A 22,515-nucleotide genomic window follows, 5' to 3' on the forward strand; every position below is an offset into this window, starting at 1 on the left:
CCTACACCAAACTCCTTCCCACTGGCAACTAGGTTACACATACTTTACTTCCTGTTAGCAGCCCTACACCAAACTCCTTCCCACCTGCAGCTAGGTTACATATACTTTACCTACTGTTAGCAGTCCTACACCAAACTCCTTCCCACCTGCAGCTAGGTTACATATACTTTACTTCCTGTTAGCTGTCCTACACCAAACTCCTTCCCACTCCAACCAGCACACCACATAGCATAAACCGAAGGGTGAAATATAAAATAAGGGTCTAGGTAATTTGTGTCCAATTTGGGCTTCCTTTCAGTGCGGATTACATGAGCGGCGATGCAGTACTGGGAGCTTCCTGAACACATCTGGCAAGTAGGGTTGCCACCTCGGCCATGTTTTCCTGGAAACTTATGAGTTACACATGCTGCAGGGTGTGCAGAGGGCAACATGCATTGTGCACCTAAACAGCACATGAATAGTGACCCTGGACAGCACTATTCATGTTCCACCCTGCAGCTTGTATAACTCATACGTGTCCAGGAAAACATGGCCGAGATGGCAATCCTACTGGCAAGCCAATGACGAGACAAATGTGTGTAGCCACCAATCACCAGCTAGCTCCCAGTAGTGCATTGCTGCTCATGAGGATATTACCTATGCTATTAAACGAAGGATACCAAGAGAACAAAGTACACGTGAAATAGAATTCAATTAAAAAGTGCCTTAAAATTACATGTTCTATCTGAATCATAAAAGTTTAATTTTGACTTCCCTATTCCTTTAAAGTGCCATAAAACATGTTGAGATCTGTGGATATCCTAAAAGGGCCAATTAAGTAAAAATGCTTTGCATAAAAAATTGTTTCAAAATTGCTGGCAATTTTTAAAAAAAAATAATTTCTCCAACATAGGTGTGTCCGGTCCACGGCGTCATCCTTACTTGTGGGATATTCTCTTCCCCAACAGGAAATGGCAAAGAGCCCAGCAAAGCTGGTCACATGATCCCTCCTAGGCTCCGCCTACCCCAGTCATTCTCTTTGCCGTTGTACAGGCAACATCTCCACGGAGATGGCTTAGAGTTTTTTAGTGTTTAACTGTAGTTTTTATTATTCAATCAAGAGGGAACAATAATAGACTCCTTAGAAATGAGGATTTTTCTGACAGAGGCCAGAAAAACAAAACTTCTAGACTCTTGTCGGATACTCCATTCCGTTCCTCTTCCTTCCATAGCTCAGTGCATGGAAGTGATCGGGTTGATGGTAGCGGCAATGGACATAGTTCCTTTTGCACGCATTCATCTAAGACCATTACAACTGTGCATGCTCAGTCAGTGGAATGGGGACTATACAGACTTGTCTCCGAAGATACAAGTAAATCAGAGGACCAGAGACTCACTCCGTTGGTGGCTGTCCCTGGACAACCTGTCACGAGGGATGACATTCCGCAGACCAGAGTGGGTCATTGTCACGACCGACGCCAGTCTGATGGGCTGGGGCGCGGTCTGGGGATCCCTGAAAGCTCAGGGTCTTTGGTCTCGGGAAGAATCTCTTCTACCGATAAATATTCTGGAACTGAGAGCGATATTCAATGCTCTCAAGGCTTGGCCTCAGCTAGCGAGGGCCAAGTTCATACGGTTTCAATCAGACAACATGACAACTGTTGCGTACATCAACCATCAGGGGGGAACAAGGAGTTCCCTGGCGATGGAAGAAGTGACCAAAATCATTCTATGGGCGGAGTCTCACTCCTGCCACCTGTCTGCTATCCACATCCCAGGAGTGGAAAATTGGGAAGCGGATTTTCTGAGTCGTCAGACATTTCATCCGGGGGAGTGGGAACTCCATCCGGAAATCTTTGCCCAAGTCACTCAGCTGTGGAGCATTCCAGACATGGATCTGATGGCCTCTCGTCAGAACTTCAAAGTTCCTTGCTACGGGTCCAGATCCAGGGATCCCAAGGCGGCTCTAGTGGATGCACTAGTAGCACCTTGGACCTTCAAACTAGCTTATGTGTTCCCGCCGTTTCCTCTCATCCCCAGGCTGGTAGCCAGGATCAATCAGGAGAGGGCGTCGGTGATCTTGATAGCTCCTGCGTGGCCACGCAGGACTTGGTACGCAGATCTGGTGAATATGTCATCGGCTCCTCCTTGGAAGCTACCTTTGAGACGAGACCTTCTTGTTCAGGGTCCGTTCGAACATCCGAATCTGGTTTCACTCCAGCTGACTGCTTGGAGATTGAACGCTTGATCTTATCGAAGCGAGGATTCTCAGATTCTGTTATCGATACTCTTGTTCAGGCCAGAAAGCCTGTAACTAGAAAGATTTACCACAAAATTTGGAAAAAATATATCTGTTGGTGTGAATCTAAAGGATTCCCTTGGGACAAGGTTAGGATTCCTAGGATTCTATCCTTCCTTCAAGAAGGATTGGAAAAAGGATTATCTGCAAGTTCCCTGAAGGGACAGATTTCTGCCTTGTCTGTGTTACTTCACAAAAAGCTGGCCGCTGTGCCAGATGTTCAAGCCTTTGTTCAGGCTCTGGTTAGAATTAAGCCTATTTACAAACCTTTGACTCCTCCTTGGAGTCTCAATTTAGTTCTTTCAGTTCTTCAGGGGGTTCCGTTTGAACCCTTGCATTCCGTTGATATTAAGTTATTATCTTGGAAAGTTTTGTTTTTAGTTGCAATTTCTTCTGCTAGAAGAGTTTCAGAATTATCTGCTCTGCAGTGTTCTCCTCCTTATCTGGTGTTCCATGCAGATAAGGTGGTTTTACGTACTAAACCTGGTTTTCTTCCAAAAGTTGTTTCTAACAAAAACATTAACCAGGAGATTATCGTACCTTCTCTGTGTCCGAAACCAGTTTCAAAGAAGGAACGTTTGTTGCACAATTTGGATGTTGTTCGCGCTCTAAAATTCTATTTAGATGCTACAAAGGATTTTAGACAAACATCTTCCTTGTTTGTTGTTTATTCAGGTAAAAGGAGAGGTCAAAAAGCAACTTCTACCTCTCTCTCTTTTTGGATTAAAAGCATCATCAGATTGGCTTACGAGACTGCCGGACGGCAGCCTCCCGAAAGAATCACAGCTCATTCCACTAGGGCTGTGGCTTCCACATGGGCCTTCAAGAACGAGGCTTCTGTTGATCAGATATGTAGGGCAGCGACTTGGTCTTCACTGCACACTTTTACCAAATTTTACAAGTTTGATACTTTTGCTTCTTCTGAGGCTATTTTTGGGAGAAAGGTTTTGCAAGCCGTGGTGCCTTCCATTTAGGTGACCTGATTTGCTCCCTCCCTTCATCCGTGTCCTAAAGCTTTGGTATTGGTTCCCACAAGTAAGGATGACGCCGTGGACCGGACACACCTATGTTGGAGAAAACAGAATTTATGTTTACCTGATAAATTACTTTCTCCAACGGTGTGTCCGGTCCACGGCCCGCCCTGGTTTTTTTAATCAGGTCTGATAATTTATTTTCTTTAACTACAGTCACCACGGTACCATATGGTTTCTCCTATGCAAATATTCCTCCTTAACGTCGGTCGAATGACTGGGGTAGGCGGAGCCTAGGAGGGATCATGTGACCAGCTTTGCTGGGCTCTTTGCCATTTCCTGTTGGGGAAGAGAATATCCCACAAGTAAGGATGACGCCGTGGACCGGACACACCGTTGGAGAAAGTAATTTATCAGGTAAACATAAATTCTGTTTTTCAAATATAAGCCATGCTAACAGCTTCTAGGGATGCTCCAACGGATAATCCCTGTGCACTTTTGCATTCTACCAAAGCAACAATAGACTCCTAACCAAGCCCCAAAGTTTTAAATTTATACTGATGTATACAGACTTCCGATTGCTTCTGTTTGTATAATGAGAAGGGGAAGGGTCTTCCTTCTTAATCTCATTAACAGTGCTAAATTGGCACTTCTAAGTAAGTTTTCAAAAGGTTTTATACTGGATTTTTATATCAGTATCTGTGCATATTATTCTTTATAGTAGTGTCTATTACATTCAGTTAAATGAGAAATAGTGTATACTGCCCCTTTAAACAATTCGGTCTAAAGGATTGTGACAGTCCTAAGTCAACTACATGTGTTACCTAAAACCTATAAATAGTATGACCTCGTTTACATTGAGGGGCTCCAAAAATAACAAAATACAGTATTGTTTATCCAGGATTCCTTTTGTACTCCTTTCATGATTTAATATATGTTAAATTGAATAAATGTCTGAAACTCCTTGTCTGATCACTCTGCAGCAAAATCTTGGCAAAGTGCTGTAATAAGAACAAGCACAAGAGGGCGCCAACATAGTGGCAGAATAACATTGAATAACTGTAGTAGAAATAATGCTCACAAAAGTGGTAACGCACAAGATCAAAGGGACATTGATAAAACTAGAGCTGCAACAACTATTCGATTTAATTGATAATAGATTATGAAAATAGCAGTCAACAAATCTCATTATCGATTGGTTGGTCTGTACACGGCAACAGCTGCTTTACTCTGCTCCTGCTCATGGTATTGTTTTATGGTTATGTCTTTTTAGCCTAAAAGACGTCCTACAGACATTTACTTTTCACTTTTTCAGGACAGTATAAGTTTACTACTCCTGCCTCATGTGCAACCCAGAAATAATAGGAGTCGTCATTTAGATTGTTTATTTTAAATCAGGTGATTTGGGACTATTCTTCACATGATAGTGCCAAACTTGTTATTTACACCTAGCCCTAGACCACCGGTTTTCAAACCTGTCCTCGGTCCTCCCCAACCGTCCAGGTTTTCAGGATTACCTTGGATAAGAGCCGGTAAAATAGCTGTTTACTAATCAGCTGAATATTTCACCTGTGCTCCAGTTCAGGTATTCACAAAATGTGACCTGTTAGAGAGGCCTGAGGGCAGGTTTGAAGACCAGTGCCATAGATTGATGGGAGTTAGTTAATTTTATGTGCACTATTAGCTGTTTGCACAATTATTTAGCGGATCACTTGCTATTGCTGATATGTACGTTATAGATAAATGTCTAAGACGTCCTGTTATAGATATGTAGTTATTAGCGCTTTTTACTTTTTTATATTGTTTTATTTATATTTTTTAATAAATTGTGATATGTACCAGATTCTACCTCTGTAAGTATATATCTGTTATTTTAAGAGCGGGCTAGATATTTGTTTTTTTAACTTTATAGCTGGTTATTTACCACTGCGAATAGATATTCATGATATTTTTGTTAGAATGAAGTCCAGGCTTACTTTGCTGAGAAGCCCCTTACCTCGGAGGAAAACACTTTGCATTGGTGGGGAATTAACAAAGATTAATATCCCACCTTTGTGAAATTGGCAAAACCCTACTTATGCATCCCAGGCATCTCAACACCATCTGAGCGCATCTTCTCTGCTGCAGGCAAAATAGCTGCAAAAAGAAACCCAGCCTCAGCCAGGACTATGTGGTTATGTTGACATTCTTGCATTTCAATACAAAGTTTCTGAAAGAGTGAATAACAGAAAGTTATAAACAGTGATAGTCTACCTCTTTCTACTTCAAACAGTTTGGGGTTTTCTTTCGCTTAATTAAAAATATATTTTCCTGCTTAACAATTGGAGAAGTTTTTTTATGTGGATTTTATTTTTAATACAGGAAAAAAATATTGATATTTTTTTATCCAATTAGTTGATTAATCAAAAAAATAATCAGCCAATTGATTATGAAAATAGTTGTAGTTCTGCATTACATAAAACACTCATCACATATTTATTGTACGAAACAGCAGCTGCTCTCAAAAAATGTATAGTGCTTGAAGCCTTAAGAAATAGCCTTAGATAATGGTTTTCCAACTCCAGACCTCATTTTTTCACAGCTAGAGGGTGTTAGTTCATGTGTTTTGTATAGATTACACTGTGCTCATGCACGTGAAGTTATTTAAGAGTCGGCACTAATTGCCTGAAATGCAAGTCTATCAAAAGAACTGAGATAAAGGGACAGTCTGCAGAAGGTTAGATACAAGGTAATTACAGAAGTAAAAAGTATATTTCTATAACCGTGTTGGTTAGGCAAAACTGGGGAATGGTAAATAAAGGGATTATCTATCTTTTTATACAATAACATTTTTGGTGTTTACTATCCCTTTAAGGACTGGGTATTTCAGAGAAAAACTTGTCCAAAAGACTGGATAATTTTTAGCATTTTTGCCATCACTCCATTTAATCAGAATTATTTTTTTTATTTACCGATCAAAACTATATAATTGTTTTAGTAGACAACCCATGGTATTGATCTAGCCCATTTTGGTATGTTTTATGCCACCGTTTGCTGCCAAATGCGATCATATTTAAAACAAATGTTAAGTTTTTCACAAACTTTGGGTTTCTCACTGAAATTATTTACATACCACTTGTAAAAGTCATGGTTATAAAAGCTTCTCTGGGATCCCATTTGTTCAGAAATAGCAGACATGCATGGCTTTGCCATTGCTTTTTGGTCATTAGAACGCCACTAATTGCAGCTGTGCATTATATTTCTGAACTACCCGTCAGTGTAGAGGCGTATCAAGTAGCTAAAGTTAATTTTAGCTCTAGTGTAGAGATTACCTTCCCTCCTCCCTCACACTCCACTGGTCACCACCATCTTAGGTACTGGCAGGCAGTCTGCTAGTATGCAGTTTAGAGAGGGGTTTTTTATTTTTATATATATTTCTTTCATACAGGTAGTGAGTGTCCACAATCCATTTCTCCTTGGAATTACTCTTCCTTATCATTAGGAGGAGGCAAAGATTCTGAAATTCCAAGAGCTCTATTAAACCTGTAACCTCAGTCTTTTCCTCTGCTGGAGGTGGTCGAAGGCAGTTTGTGCATTTAGATATAAGTAGTTGCTGTAGTAGAAATTAAATTATAGCAAGACAGAGTTTTGGCTGATCTAAAAAAATTGAAATGATGTGCTTAAGTAATCCTACTTTTAAGCTGATATCAAATGTGCCCATGTCTCACTAAATTCTCCTATCATTAAAGGGATGTTAAACAGTCTGTTACATTATTGTTATAAAAAAATCACAAAGCAGTTGCTTATACTTAAAGGGATCGTAAAGTCAAAATTAAACTTCATGATTCAAAGAGGTCATGCAATTTTAAACAGCTTTCCAATTTACTTCTGTTATCTGTTGCTTTGTTCTTTTGGTATCTTTTACTGAAGAGTAAATCTAGGTAGGATCAAAAGAGCTCAGGAGTGTGCATGTGTCTTTAGTACTCTGGCATCAGTGTTTTGCAACATTGTACAACAAAGCTACAAATAATGTTGCAAAACACTGCTGTGTAGCCACCAATCAGCAAAAGCTATCTGCTTTCATTCCTGCTTTTAAAGATTCCAAGAGAACAAAGAAAAATTGATAATAGGAGTAAATTAGAAAGTTGCTTAAAATTGCATGCTGTATCCGACTCATGAAAGACAAAATTTGGGTTTAGTGTCCCTTTGTCAAAATTAAACTGTCATGATTCTGGTAGGACATGCAGTTTTCTCCAACATAGGTGTGTCCGGTCCACGGCGTCATCCTTACTTGTGGGATATTCTCTTCCCCAACAGGAAATGGCAAAGAGCCCAGCAAAGCTGGTCACATGATCCGTCCTAGGCTCCGCCTTCCCCAGTCATTCTCTTTGCCGTTGTACAGGCAACATCTCCACGGAGATGGCTTAGAGTTTTTTAGTGTTTAACTGTAGTTTTTATTATTCAATCAAGAGTTTGTTATTTTAAAATAGTGCTGGTATGTACTATTTACTCTGAAACAGAAAAGAGATGAAGATTTCTGTTTGTAAGAGGAAAATGATTTTAGCAACCGTTACTAAAATCGATGGCTGTTTCCACACAGGACTGTTGAGAGGAATTAACTTCAGTTGGGGGAACAGTGAGCAGACTTTTGCTGCTTGAGGTATGACACATTCTAACAAGACGATGTAATGCTGGAAGCTGTCATTTTCCCTATGGGATCCGGTAAGCCATTTTTATTACAGAAAGAAAAAAAGGGCTTCACAAGGGCTTTTAAGACTGTAGACATTTTCTGGGCTAAATCGATTTATATATAAGCATATTTTATACTCCATAGCCTTGAGGAATTATTTTAATCTTGGGAATTATGTAAAATAACCGGCAGGCACTGTATTGGACACCTTATTCTCTAGGGGCTTTCCCTAATCATAGGCAGAGTCTCATTTTCGCGCCTCTATTGCGCACTTGTTTTTGGGAAGCAGGACATGCAGATGCATGTGTGAGGAGCTCTGATACATAGAAAAGACTTTCTGAAGGCGTCATTTGGTATCGTATTCCCCTTTGGGCTTGGTTGGGTCTCAGCAAAGCAGATACCAGGGACTGTAAAGGGGTTAAATATAAAAACGGCTCCGGTTCCGTTATTTTAAGGGTTAAAGCTTCCAAATTTGGTGTGCAATACTTTTAAGGCTTTAAGACACTGTGGTGAAATTTTGGTGAATTTTGAACAATTCCTTCATACTTTTTCACAAGTTTATGCCTGTTTAACATGTCTGAACTACCAGATAGACTGTGTTCTGAATGTGGGGAAGCCAAGGTTCCTTCTCATTTAAATAGATGTGATTTATGTGACACAAAATTTAGAGAAAATGATGCCCAAGATGATTCCTCAAGTGAGGGGAGTAAGCATGGTACTGCATCATCCCCTCCTTCGTCTACACCAGTCTTGCCCACACAGGAGGCCCCTAGTACATCTAGTGCGCCAATACTCCTTACTATGCAACAATTAACGGCTGTAATGGATAATTCTATCAAAAACATTTTAGCCAAAATGCCCACTTATCAGCGAAAGCGCGACTGCTCTGTTTTAGAAAATACTGATGAGCATGAGGACGCTGATGATATTGGTTCTGAAGTGCCCCTACACCAGTCTGAGGGGGCCAGGGAGGTTTTGTCTGAGGGAGAAATTTCAGATTCAGGGAAAATTTCTCAACAAGCTGAACCTGATGTGATTACATTTAAATTTAAATTGGAACATCTCCGCGCTCTGCTTAAGGAGGTGTTATCTACTCTGGATGATTGTGAGAATTTGGTCATTCCAGAGAAACTATGTAAAATGGACAAGTTCCTAGAGGTCCCGGGGCCCCCCGAAGCTTTTCCTATACCCAAGCGGGTGGCGGACATTGTAAATAAAGAATGGGAAAGGCCCGGTATACCTTTCGTCCCTCCCCCCATATTTAAGAAATTGTTTCCTATGGTCGACCCCAGAAAGGACTTATGGCAGACAGTCCCCAAGGTCGAGGGGGCGGTTTCTACTCTAAACAAACGCACCACTATACCCATAGAAGATAGTTGTGCTTTCAAAGATCCTATGGATAAAAAATTAGAGGGTTTGCTTAAAAAGATGTTTGTTCAGCAAGGTTACCTTCTACAACCAATTTCATGCATTGTTCCTGTCACTACAGCAGCGTGTTTCTGGTTCGATGAACTAGAAAAGGCGCTCAATAAAGATTCTTCTTATGAGGAGATTTTGGACAGAATTCATGCTCTCAAATTGGCTAACTCTTTCACCCTAGACGCCACTTTGCAATTGGCTAGATTAGCGGCGAAAAATTCTGGGTTTGCTATTGTGGCGCGCAGAGCGCTTTGGCTAAAATCTTGGTCAGCGGATGCGTCTTCCAAGAACAAATTGCTTAACATTCCTTTCAAGGGGAAAACGCTGTTTGGCCCTGACTTGAAAGAGATTATTTCTGATATCACTGGGGGCAAGGGCCACGCCCTTCCTCAGGATAGGTCTTTCAAGGCCAAAAATAAACCTAATTTTCGTCCCTTTCGCAGAAACGGACCAGCCCCAAGTGCTACGTCCTCTAAGCAAGAGGGTAATACTTCTCAAGCCAAGCCAGCCTGGAGGCCAATGCAAGGCTGGAACAAAGGTAAGCAGGCCAAGAAACCTGCCACTGCTACCAAGACAGCATGAGATGTTGGCCCCCGATCCGGGACCGGATCTGGTGGGGGGCAGACTCTCTCTCTTCGCTCAGGCTTGGGCAAGAGATGTTCTGGATCCTTGGGCGCTGGAAATAGTCTCCCAAGGTTATCTTCTGGAATTCAAGGGGCTTCCCCCAAGGGGGAGGTTCCACAGGTCTCAATTGTCTTCAGACCACATAAAAAAACAGGCATTCTTACATTGTGTAGAAGACCTGTTAAAAATGGGAGTGATTCATCCTGTTCCATTAGGAGAACAAGGGATGGGGTTCTACTCCAATCTGTTCGTAGTTCCCAAAAAAGAGGGAACATTCAGACCAATCTTAGATCTCAAGATCCTAAACAAGTTTCTCAAGGTTCCATCGTTCAAAATGGAAACCATTCGAACAATTCTTCCTTCCATCCAGGAAGGTCAATTCATGACCACGGTGGATTTAAAGGATGCGTATCTACATATTCCTATCCACAAGGAACATCATCGGTTCCTAAGGTTCGCATTTCTGGACAAGCATTATCAGTTTGTGGCACTTCCGTTCGGATTAGCCACTGCTCCAAGAATTTTCACAAAGGTACTAGGGTCCCTTCTAGCGGTGCTAAGACCAAGGGGCATTGCAGTAGTACCTTACTTGGACGACATTCTGATTCAAGCGTCGTCCCTTCCACAAGCAAAGGCTCACACGGACATTGTCCTGGCCTTTCTCAGATCTCACGGGTGGAAAGTGAACGTAGAAAAAAGTTCTCTATCTCCGTCAACAAGGGTTCCCTTCTTGGGAACAATAATAGACTCCTTAGAAATGAGGATTTTTCTGACAGAGGCCAGAAAATCAAAACTTCTAAACTCTTGTCAAATACTTCATTCTGTTCCTCTTCCTTCCATAGCGCAGTGCATGGAAGTAATAGGTTTGATGGTAGCGGCAATGGACATAGTTCCTTTTGCGCGAATTCATCTAAGACCATTACAACTGTGCATGCTCAGTCAGTGGAATGGGGATTATACAGACTTGTCTCCGACGATACAAGTAGATCAGAGGACCAGAGATTCACTCCGTTGGTGGCTGTCCCTGGACAACCTGTCACAGGGGATGAGCTTCCGCAGACCAGAGTGGGTCATTGTCACGACCGACGCCAGTCTGGTGGGCTGGGGCGCGGTCTGGGGACCCCTGAAAGCTCAGGGTCTTTGGTCTCGGGAAGAATCTCTTCTCCCCATAAATATTCTGGAACTGAGAGCGATATTCAATGCTCTCAAGGCTTGGCCTCAGCTAGCAAAGGCCAAATTCATACGGTTTCAATCAGACAACATGACGACTGTTGCGTACATCAACCATCAGGGGGGAACAAGGAGTTCCCTGGCGATGGAAGAAGTGACCAAAATCATTCAATGGGCGGAGACTCACTCCTGCCACTTGTCTGCAATCCACATCCCAGGAGTGGAAAATTGGGAAGCGGATTTTCTGAGTCGTCAGACATTTCATCCGGGGGAGTGGGAACTCCATCCGGAAATCTTTGCCCAAATTACTCAGTTGTGGGGCATTCCAGACATGGATCTGATGGCCTCTCGTCAGAACTTCAAGGTTCCTTGCTACGGGTCCAGATCCAGGGATCCCAAGGCGACTCTAGTAGATGCACTAGTAGCACCTTGGACCTTCAAACTAGCTTATGTATTCCCGCCGTTTCCTCTCATTCCCAGGCTGGTAGCCAGGATCAATCAGGAGAGGGCATCGGTGATCTTGATAGCTCCTGCGTGGCCACGCAGGACTTGGTATGCAGACCTGGTGAATATGTCATCGGCTCCACCATGGAGGCTACCTTTGAGACGGGACCTTCTTGTTCAAGGTCCGTTCGAACATCCGAATCTGGTCTCACTCCAACTGACTGCTTGGAGATTGAACGCTTGATCTTATCAAAGCGAGGGTTCTCAGATTCTGTCATTGATACTCTTGTTCAGGCCAGAAAGCCTGTAACTAGAAAAATCTACCACAAAATATGGAAAAAATATATCTGTTGGTGTGAATCTAAAGGATTCCCTTGGGACAAAATAAAAATTCCTAAAATTCTATCCTTCAAGAAGGTTTGGAGAAAGGATTATCTGCAAGTTCTTTGAAGGGACAGATTTCTGCCTTGTCTGTGTTACTTCACAAAAAGCTGGCAGCTGTGCCAGATGTTCAAGCCTTTGTTCAGGCTCTGGTTAGAATCAAGCCTGTTTACAAACCTTTGACTCCTCCTTGGAGTCTCAATTTAGTTCTTTCAGTTCTTCAGGGGGTTCCGTTTGAACCCTTACATTCCGTTGATATTAAGTTATTATCTTGGAAAGTTTTGTTTTTGGTTGCAATTTCTTCTGCTAGAAGAGTTTCAGAATTATCTGCTCTGCAGTGTTCTCCTCCTTATCTGGTGTTCCATGCAGATAAGGTGGTTTTGCGTACTAAACCTGGTTTTCTTCCGAAAGTTGTTTCTAACAAAAACATTAACCAGGAGATAGTCGTGCCTTCTTTGTGTCCGAATCCAGTTTCAAAGAAGGAACGTTTGTTGCACAATTTGGATGTAGTTCGTGCTCTAAAATTCTATTTAGATGCTACAAAGGATTTTAGACAAACATCTTCCTTGTTTGTTGTTTATTCTGGAAAAAGGAGAGGTCAAAAAGCAACTTCTACCTCTCTCTCTTTTTGGCTTAAAAGCATCATCAGATTGGCTTACGAGACTGCCGGACGGCAGCCTCCTGAAAGAATCACAGCTCATTCCACTAGGGCTGTGGCTTCCACATGGGCCTTCAAGAACGAGGCTTCTGTTGATCAGATATGTAAGGCAGCGACTTGGTCTTCACTGCACACTTTTACTAAATTTTACAAATTTGATACTTTTGCTTCTTCTGAGGCTATTTTTGGGAGAAAGGTTTTGCAAGCCGTGGTGCCTTCCATCTAGGTGACCTGATTTGCTCCCTCCCTTCATCCGTGTCCTAAAGCTTTGGTATTGGTTCCCACAAGTAAGGATGACGCCGTGGACCGGACACACCTATGTTGGAGAAAACAGAATTTATGTTTACCTGATAAATTACTTTCTCCAACGGTGTGTCCGGTCCACGGCCCGCCCTGGTTTTTTAATCAGGTCTGATAATTTATTTTCTTTAACTACAGTCACCACGGTATCATATGATTTCTCCTATGCAAATATTCCTCCTTTACGTCGGTCGAATGACTGGGGAAGGCGGAGCCTAGGAGGGATCATGTGACCAGCTTTGCTGGGCTCTTTGCCATTTCCTGTTGGGGAGGAGAATATCCCACAAGTAAGGATGACGCCGTGGACCGGACACACCGTTGGAGAAAGTAATTTATCAGGTAAACATAAATTCTGTTTTTTTTTTTTATATTGTTTTTTTTAACCTATGTATAAAAACAATATTGCTGATAGTGTTGTCCACAGTTGTATTTATTTTCCCCCAATATGAATGTTAGAGAAAACAAGATTTATGCTTGCAGGTAAATTGCTGAATTTAAAGTAGGGCCATACAGTCATACACACATACTCCATGAAGACCTGAGGCAGTATACACCACAAGTACCTAGCAGATGTGCAAATCTTCTTTGAACTGTTGTTGGTTTCACTTTTTTCTTTTTTATGGCCTTGGTTCATTAATGAAAATAAACCAAATGAACAAATACAAAATTAGGTAATTTGGTTATTATGTTCCTCAATCTATTATATATGGGAATGAATGACCAAATGGTGTGTTTGTTTTAGTAAAAAAAAAAAACTAATGCCGCTACGTTATTCATTTACTAAACAACAACACAAGTCCCTAAAGACTGTGCCATTACTGTGTGTGAAGAAATTGATCATAAGTTTTAAGTTTTGCATTTTAAACTATTAATCATTCAAAATATTTATTAAATATGGTGTACTTGTCATCCTCGTCCTAGAATTTATTATCTGACCTGAATGAATTGTTGAACTTTAGTTTGCTTTTGAAAGGAACGCTGGTCTAACCGGTTTGATCTTTCCTCTTAGAAATGCATCGACATTCTTATAGAAAAAGAATACCTGGAACGTGTAGACGGAGAAAAGGACACCTACAGTTACTTGGCTTAAATAACAATTTTTATACATATATTTAGCAATTGCCCGAGTGGTAAACTTCATATGTGTGGCACTCTGCAGATACTAAAAGAATGTGATGAAAGGAATGGAAAAACCAACTGAACTTTATAGGATACAACTTTGCTGCCATGATGTGGTCATTTTCATTTTATGAGCATGAGGAACAGGACTCCCAAAAGCCAGCCTCAGATTTACATCTAAACAGCTCAGGACTGATAACATTTCAAGCATGTAAATATGAAAATACGGACAACACCCTTTAACTTAAGAGCGGAGCCTGTACCTAAACAGAAGTTTGCATGCTACCACATCCTTTCCTTAAATCAGCACATTCTGGCTGTACGAGCTAGAGTTGACAATGAATATGGCCCCTAGATATTTTGGCAGCACACTTATTAAAAAAAAAAAAAAAACTGTTTGAATGGACATGTTGTAATCTGCTTTGAAAACCCATTTGTATAGTGTGTTTCATTTTTTTAATGTGTTAAAAATAAAACAAAAAAAATATCAAATGGATTTCTGTACAAGTTGCATTGGGTTTTTTTGTTTAAAATTTTCTTCCTAAATCTATGTAAATAAAAAGATACATTTATGAAACTTGACATTTTACTTCTAGAGACCCTTATTGGATTGTATATATGATGGTTGCCTGTTTAAAGCAAAGTAAAAAATAACTTAAAAGAGAAATCAATCTCCATTCAACTTTGTCTTTTAAATATCTTGTGGTATGTGTACTCATGTGGTCTTGTTTCTGATGTCTTAAAAACAGATTGATGATGCGTTTTCTTCATTCTTATAGTAAAGCCATACTGAGGATTGGGGGTATTTTCTGCTGTGAAATTAGGTAGAACCCTGTTAGAGGCCTTTTAAAGGTACATGAAAGTCAAATGCTTTCATTATTCAGATAGAGCATGCAACTTGAAACAACTTTCCACTTTACTTTGGTTATCAGATTTACTTTGCCCAGTTTGTGTGTGTGTGTGTATATATATATATATATATATATATATATATATATATATATATATGTAGTGGATATAAAAAGTCTACACACCCCTGTTAAAATGTCAGAACTTTTTCCACCTTTAATGTGACCTATAAACTGTACAACTCAATTGAAAAACAAACTGAAATCTTTTAGGTAAAGGGAAATAAAAAAAACAAAATAAAATAATATGGTTGCATAAGTGTGAACACCCTTAAACTAATACTTTATTGAAGCACCTTTTGATTTTATTACAGCACTCAGTCTTTTTGAGTGAGTTTTTCAGCATGGCACATCTTGACTTGGCAAGATTTGCCCACTCTTCTTTGCATAAACACTCTAAATCTGTCAGAATGCGAGGGCATCTCCTGTGCACAGCCCTCTTCAGATCACCCCACAGGTTTTGAATTGGATTCAGGTCTGGGCTCTGGCTCGGCCATCCCAAAACTTTAATCTTCTTCTGGTGAAGCCATTCCTTTGTTGATTTGGATGTATGCTTTGGGTCGTCATGCTGAAAGATAAAGTTCCTCTTCATGTTCAGCTTTCTAGCAGAAGCCTGAAGGTTTTGTGCCAATATTGACTGGTATTTGGAACTGTTCATTATTCCCTCTACCTTGACTAAGGCCCTAGTTCCAGCTGAAGAAAAACAGCCCCAAAGAATGATGCTGACACCACCATGCTTCACTGTGGGTATGGTGTTCTTTTGGTGATATGCAGTGTTGTTTTTGCGCCAAACATATCTTTTGGAATTATGGCCAAAAAGTTCAACTTTGGTTTCATCAGACCAGAACACCTTTTGCAACATGCTTTTGGGAAACTTCAGATGTGTTACCTTTTAACAATGAGATCCCTCTGATGCTTTAGAAGCTCTCTGCGGACCATGGCTTTTGCTGAAGGATGCGACTAACAAAATGTCAGGAAAGACCCACTAGAACAGCTGAACTTTATTTGGGGTTAATCAGAGGCACTTTAAATGATGACAGGTGTGTACTGACTCCTATTAAACATGATTTTTAATGTGATTGCTTAATTCTGAACACAGCTACATCCCCAATTATAAAATAGTGTTCACACTTATGCAACCATATTATTTTAGATTTTTATTTCCCTTTACCTAAAATATTTCAGTTTGTTTTTCAATTGAGTTGTACAGTTTATAGGTCACATTAAAGGTGGGAAAATTTGAAATTATTTATCTTTGTCTCATTTTTTTACATCACAGAAACCAGACATTTTAACAGGGGTGCGTAGACTTTTTTATATTCACTGTATATGTGTGTGTGTGTGTATATATATATGTGTGTGTGTGTGTCTGAAGAGCATACGTAGATATGCTTTGAAACTTTTGCATGTCCTGAGCACTATATGACAATATATACAAGTTATACGTTGTTGAACAGTGTTGGCATTAATGTTTGAGATTGTTACAAATATTGTTGCCAACATTGCTGTCATTTAATGCTCAAGACATGCACGCTCCTGATCACATCGAGGTATGCTCTTCAACAAAGGATGCCAAGAGAACAAAGTGTATTTGATATCAAAGACGTAAATTGGAAAGTGGTTTAAAAATATATGCTCTATCCAAATCAGTTTGTTCATTTTCACAGCAGAATCATATTCAGGATAGTAGAAATGGTTTAAAGGTATATGAAACCCAAATAATTTCTTCTGTGATTCAGACAAAGCATACAATTTTTAAGTGTGTCTAATTTGCATCACTTCTCAAATTTCCTAGCCGTTAGCTGGTCACGACGGCATCAGGTGCCAGAGATGAAGGGCACACTAGTAGTTACAAATGCATTTTGGCCATAAACAGGCCTTTTTCTATGTATAGACAGAGGCTATAATTATTGCACTTATACCCCTGGGTCCCAAAGTTTGGCGCGGTAAGCGCTGACATTATGCTATGCCCCCTTATGACATCAGATCGGCATCTGCCAATCATCATACTCGGGGGCGTGGCCAATATAGCCAGGATTAAACAGCAGATATTTTGAACTGTTAGATATGTATTTAATGGGGGTATTGTGTATCTATATATTTTCATTTTGCAAGGATTGCAATAACATTATAGATGGAACAATGTATTTCAACTATTGCAGGCAGGATAAGACAGTCTTTACAGCATTGTGTAACACATATTGATAATGTTGTAACAGGTCAAGTATCCCTGTATTTCTCCCATGTATTATACAGCCTAATCCATTTGTTGCAACAGTAAGTATAGTATAGTGTTTTCTCATAGTTTACCAATCTAAGACTTGTATAAGAGATCCCCCAAATTATAATACCATGTTCGCTCTGTGGGATATATCTCACTTTTCTTTCTTATGACACAGTGTGTCCATGGATCATCATAATTACTGTTGGGAATATCACTCCTGGCCAGCAGGAGGAGGCAAAGAGCACCACAGCAAATATGATAAATATCACTTTCCTACCCACAAACCCCAGTCATTATCTTTGCTGCGTTGCAAGGAGGTGGTAAAGTTTCAGTGTCTGATAGAAGATTCTTCAATCAAGATTTTATTATTTTTGAGCAGAGCAGGTTTGCTCTGTTTTATTCCTGGGGTTTAGCCGTAGTCCATGTCAGTCTCTTCAGTAGAACAGTGGTGGCTTTTAGGCATTTGGGAACTTGTGGGGTATAATCCTCACTGCGCCTCCCAAACAGTTGTTGCTGCCCTGTTGTTAAAAAGCCTAAGTAGGTTTATTCAGTCTTTTGTTTTCCACGGGTCTATGTGTGGAGGGTGCCTCTCAAACCAGGTGAGCTGCCCTCCTGCTGGACGGCTATATGCAGGCAAGTGCTTGATCTTCTATGCTTGGGGGACATGCACTTTTGGAAATATTCTGCATTATTGTGGGACATGTATATCCTGAGGCAGGATATCTTTGGCAGGACACAGGCACTTGTGACTTTAGGAGCTTAGGGGTAATACTTTTTGAAAGTATCCCTGACTGTTTAGTTATGTACTGGTGAATTTTACATAGCTATGCTTTGATAGATACACATAATGTCCCTCTGATAGCTGATAGATTGCTTTTCACAGGCTCCTAGCATAGACACCCGAGTCCTAGAGGTTCTGAGATGAACGAACGTTTTTATATTTGTTATCCTAGAGGTACTGAATTAATGTATAGGCGTTATTTCAAGTGAAGTGAAGAAGTGCTTACGTTTATTCTTGTGTAGCTACTGCTACTCGGTGTGAAAGGACCCACTCTGTCATTAGTGAGGGTTACTGAGTTTATTTCAGGCAGTGTGAGACATGCAGTTAACTTTAGTTGTGCGCTCTTTCTATGGGCTTTGTTTGTTCCTGCCCTCTTCTTCCCTCAATATGACAGATAAGCACCATTTGTTCCGTATGAGGCAATGTTCTGTTCAGGGCATGTGAAATGTTCCACCATCATCGCCATCTGTTTCCGTTCTGAGGAATGTTTAGAAGTTTTTTTTTTTGCAGGCCAGATATCTGAGATATTTTGTGGGCATTTGGATATCCTCTTTCCCATGAGTAGGTTCCATGGACCTCTGCAGCTTCTGGCTCGCTCATTGGAATGGGTGTTTCCTAATCTATTGCAGAGGATAGTTTTTGGACAAACTACTCTCCCCATAATCATTTTGGATTGACATCGACCTTCATTGAGGGTTGGGTCTCAACTGCCTCTAACCTGGTTTCTTTCATGTAATTGGCAAGAGTCCATGACCTAGTGACGTATGGGATATACAATCCTACCAGGAGGGACAAAGTTTCCCAAACCTCAAAATGCCTATAAAAACACCCATCACCACACCCACAATTCAGTTTTACAAACTTTGCCTCCTATGAAGGTGGTAAAGTAAGTTTGTGCTAAGATTTCTACGTTGATATGATATATCACTTATTGAATGCAATGGTTTTCCTCACGGGGATCTATTTCATAGGTTCTCTGTTATCGGTCGTAGAGATTCATTTCTCTTGTTAAGTGTGTTCAGTCCACGGGTCATCCATTACTTATGGGATATATTCTCCTTCCCAACAGGAAGTTGCAAGAGGATCACCCAAGCAGAGCTGCTATATAGCTCCTCCCCTCACATGTCATATCCAGTCATTCTCTTGCAACCCTCAACAAAGAAGGAGGTCTCGAGAGGAGTTGGAGTTTTTACTTAATTATTCTTCAATCAAAAGTTTATTTTAAATGACACCGGAGTGTGCTGTTTTTTCTATCTCAGGCAGTATTTGGAAGAAGAATCTGCCTGCGTTTTCTATGATCTTAGCAGGCGTAACTAAGATCCACTGGCTGTTCTCGACATTCTGAGGAGTAGGGTAACTTCAGAAAAGGGGAATAGCATGCGGGGTCCCCCGCAAATGAGGTATGTGCAGTACAATATTTTCTTGGAATGGAATTGACTAAGAAAACACTGCTGTTACCCATATGATGTAAGTACAGCCTTAAATGCAGTAGTAGCGACTGGTATCAGGCTGATAAATGTATGCGCAGTTGAGTTATTTTCTAGGGACTAGAATTTGACTGAGAAAATACTGTTAATACTGAAATAATGCTTAAGCCTTATCTGCAGTAGAAGCGACTGGTAGCAGGCTTACTGATAACTTTGCATGACATTGAAAAAGTTTGTTTTAAAACGTTTACTGGCATGTTATTCGTTTTGTGAGGTACTTTGGTGATAAATCCTTTTTGGGCATGATTTTTTTCCACATGGCTAACGTATTTTTCTGCATAGAAACCGTTATATCAGGTCTCCCACTGTTGTAATATGAGTGGGAGGGACCTTTTCTTTTTAGCGCCTTGTTGCGCAATTAAAATTCTAGCACAGTCTTCCTGTTTCTTCCTCCTTGATCCAGGACGTCTCTAGAGAGCTCAGGGGTCTTCAAAATTCGTTTTTGAGGGAGGTAATCAGTCACAGCAGACCTGTGACAGTGTGTTTGACTGTGATAAAAGCGTTAAATCTTAATGATATCCGTTTTTTGGGTATTGAGGGGTTAATCATCCTTTTGCTAATGGGTGCAATCCTCTGCTAATTAATTCATTTACCGTTAAGAATTGTTGACTAATACTGAATTAGTTCTTTGTTATTCAACTGTGTTTGTTAAAAGCGCTGCAGCGTTTTTTATATTGCTTGTAATTTTATTGAAAGTAATTCCAAGCTTGCTAGCTTCATTGCTTGTCTGTTTAAACATGTCTGATACAGAGGAATCTGCTTGTTCATTATGTTCAAAAGCCGATGTGGAGCCCAATAGAAATATGTGTACCAATTGTATTGATATTACTTTGAATAAAAGTCAATCTGTACCGATAAAGAAATTATCACCAGACAACGAGGGGGAAGTTATGCCGTCTAACTCTCCTCACGTGTCAGTACCTTCGTCTCCCGCTCGGGAGGTGCGTGAGATTGAGGCGCCAAGTACATCAAGGCCCTTACAAATCACTTTACATGATATGGCTAATGTTATGAAAGAAGTATTATACAATATGCCCGAGTTAAGAGGCAAGCGCGATAGCTCTGGGTTAAGGACAGAGCGCGCCGATGACACGAGAGCCATGTCTGATACTGCGTCACAATTTGCAGAACGTGAGGACGGAGAGCTTCATTCTGTGGGTGACGGTTCTGATTCGGGGAGACCGGATTCAGAAATTTCAAATTTTAAATTTAAGCTTGAGAACCTCCGCGTGTTGCTAGGGGAGGTGTTAGCGGCTCTGAATGATTGTGACACGGTGGCAATCCCAGAGAAATTATGTAGGCTGGATAGATACTATGCGGTACCGGTGTGTACTGACGTTTTTCCTATACCTAAAAGGCTTACAGAGATTATTAGCAAGGAGTGGGATAGACCCGGTGTGCCCTTTTCCCCTCCTCCGATATTTAGAAAAATGTTCCCTATAGACGCCACCACACAAGACTTATGGCAGACAGTCCCTAAGGTGGAGGGTGCAGTTTCTACTTTAGCCAAGCGTACCACTATCCCGGTGGAGGATAGCTGTGCTTTCTCAGATCCAATGGATAAAAAATTAGAGGGTTACCTTAAGAAAATGTTTGTTCAACAAGGTTTTATATTACAGCCTCTTGCATGCATTGCGCCTGTCACTGCTGCAGCGGCATTCTGGTTTGAGTCTCTGGAAGAGGCGATTCGCACAGCACCATTGGATGAGACTTTGAGCAAGCTTAGAACGCTTAAGCTGGCTAATGCGTTTGTTTCGGATGCTGTAGTGCATTTAACCAAACTTACGGCTAAGAATTCCGGATTCGCCATACAGGCGCGCAGAGCACTATGGCTGAAATCCTGGTCAGTAGATGTAACTTCTAAGTCTAAACTACTGAACATTCCTTTCAAAGGGCAGACCTTATTTGGGCCCGGCTTGAAGGAAATTATTGCTGACATTACTGGAGGTAAGGGCCACACCCTTCCTCAGGACAGGGCCAAATCAAAGGCCAAACAGTCTAATTTTCATGCCTTTCGTAATTTCAAGGCAGGAGCAGCATCAACTTCCTCCGCTCCAAAACAGGAAGGAACTACTGCTCGTTACAGACAGGGTTGGAAAGGCAACCAGTCATGGAACAAGGGCAAGCAGGCCAGAAAGCCTACTTCCGCCCCTAAGACAGCATGAAGACAGGGCCCCCTTTACGGAGACGGATCTAGTGGGGGGCAGACTTTCTGTCTTCGCCCAGGCTTGGGCAAGAGATGTACAGGATCCCTGGACGTTGGAGATTATATCTCAGGGATACCTCCTGGATTTCAAAACTTCTCCTCCACAAGGGAGGTTTCATCTGTCAAGGTTATCAACAAACCTAGTAAAGAAAGAGGCATTTCTACAATGTGTACAAGACCTCTTAGTGATGGGAGTGATCCACCCAGTTCCGCGAACGGAACAAGGGCAAGGGTTTTACTCAAATCTGTTTGTGGTTCCCAAAAAAAGAGGGAACCTTCAGACCAATCTTAGACTTAAAAATCTTAAACAAATTCCTAAGGGTTCCTTCGTTCAAGATGGAAACCATTCGGACCATCCTACCCATGATCCAAGAGGGGTCAATATATGACCACAGTGGACTTAAAGGATGCCTACCTTCACATACCGATTCACAAACATCATTATCGGTACCTAAGGTTTGCCTTTCTAGACAGGCATTACCAGTTTGTAGCTCTTCCCTTCGGGTTAGCTACGGCCCCGAGAATTTTTACAAAGGTGCTGGGCTCACTTCTGGCGGTACTAAGACCACGAGGCATAGCGGTGGCTCCGTACCTAGACGACATTCTGATACAAGCGTCAAGTTTTCAAGATGCAAAGTCTCATACAGAGATAGTTCTAGCATTTCTGAGGTTGCATGGGTGGAAAGTGAACGTGGAAAAGAGTTCTCTGTTACCACTCACAAGGGTTCCTTTTCTAGGGACTCTTATAGATTCTGTAGAGATGAATATTTACCTGACGGAGTCCAGGTTATCAAAGATTCTCAATGCTTGCCGTGTCCTTCACTCCATTCCAAGCCCATCAGTAGCTCAGTGCATGGAAGTAATCGGCTTAATGGT

The 22,515-nt window shown here is 41.1% G+C and overlaps 1 protein-coding gene across 1 annotated transcript in view; it reads left to right on the forward strand.

Moving 5' to 3' along the window:
• Window positions 1-14,615, forward strand: part of CUL1 (cullin 1) — a 275,965-nt gene extending 261,350 nt beyond the window's left edge. Inside the window, exon 21 of the mRNA XM_053715813.1 lies at window positions 13,924-14,615. Coding sequence (XP_053571788.1) covers window positions 13,924-14,004 — 81 coding nt within the window. The 3' untranslated portion in view covers window positions 14,005-14,615. The remainder of the gene's footprint in view (window positions 1-13,923) is intronic.
• The last annotated feature ends 7,900 nt before the right edge of the window (window positions 14,616-22,515 follow it).

This window comes from Bombina bombina, chromosome 5 (genome assembly GCF_027579735.1).
Source record: "Bombina bombina isolate aBomBom1 chromosome 5, aBomBom1.pri, whole genome shotgun sequence".
In the NCBI taxonomy this organism is placed as follows: Eukaryota; Metazoa; Chordata; class Amphibia; order Anura; family Bombinatoridae; genus Bombina; species Bombina bombina.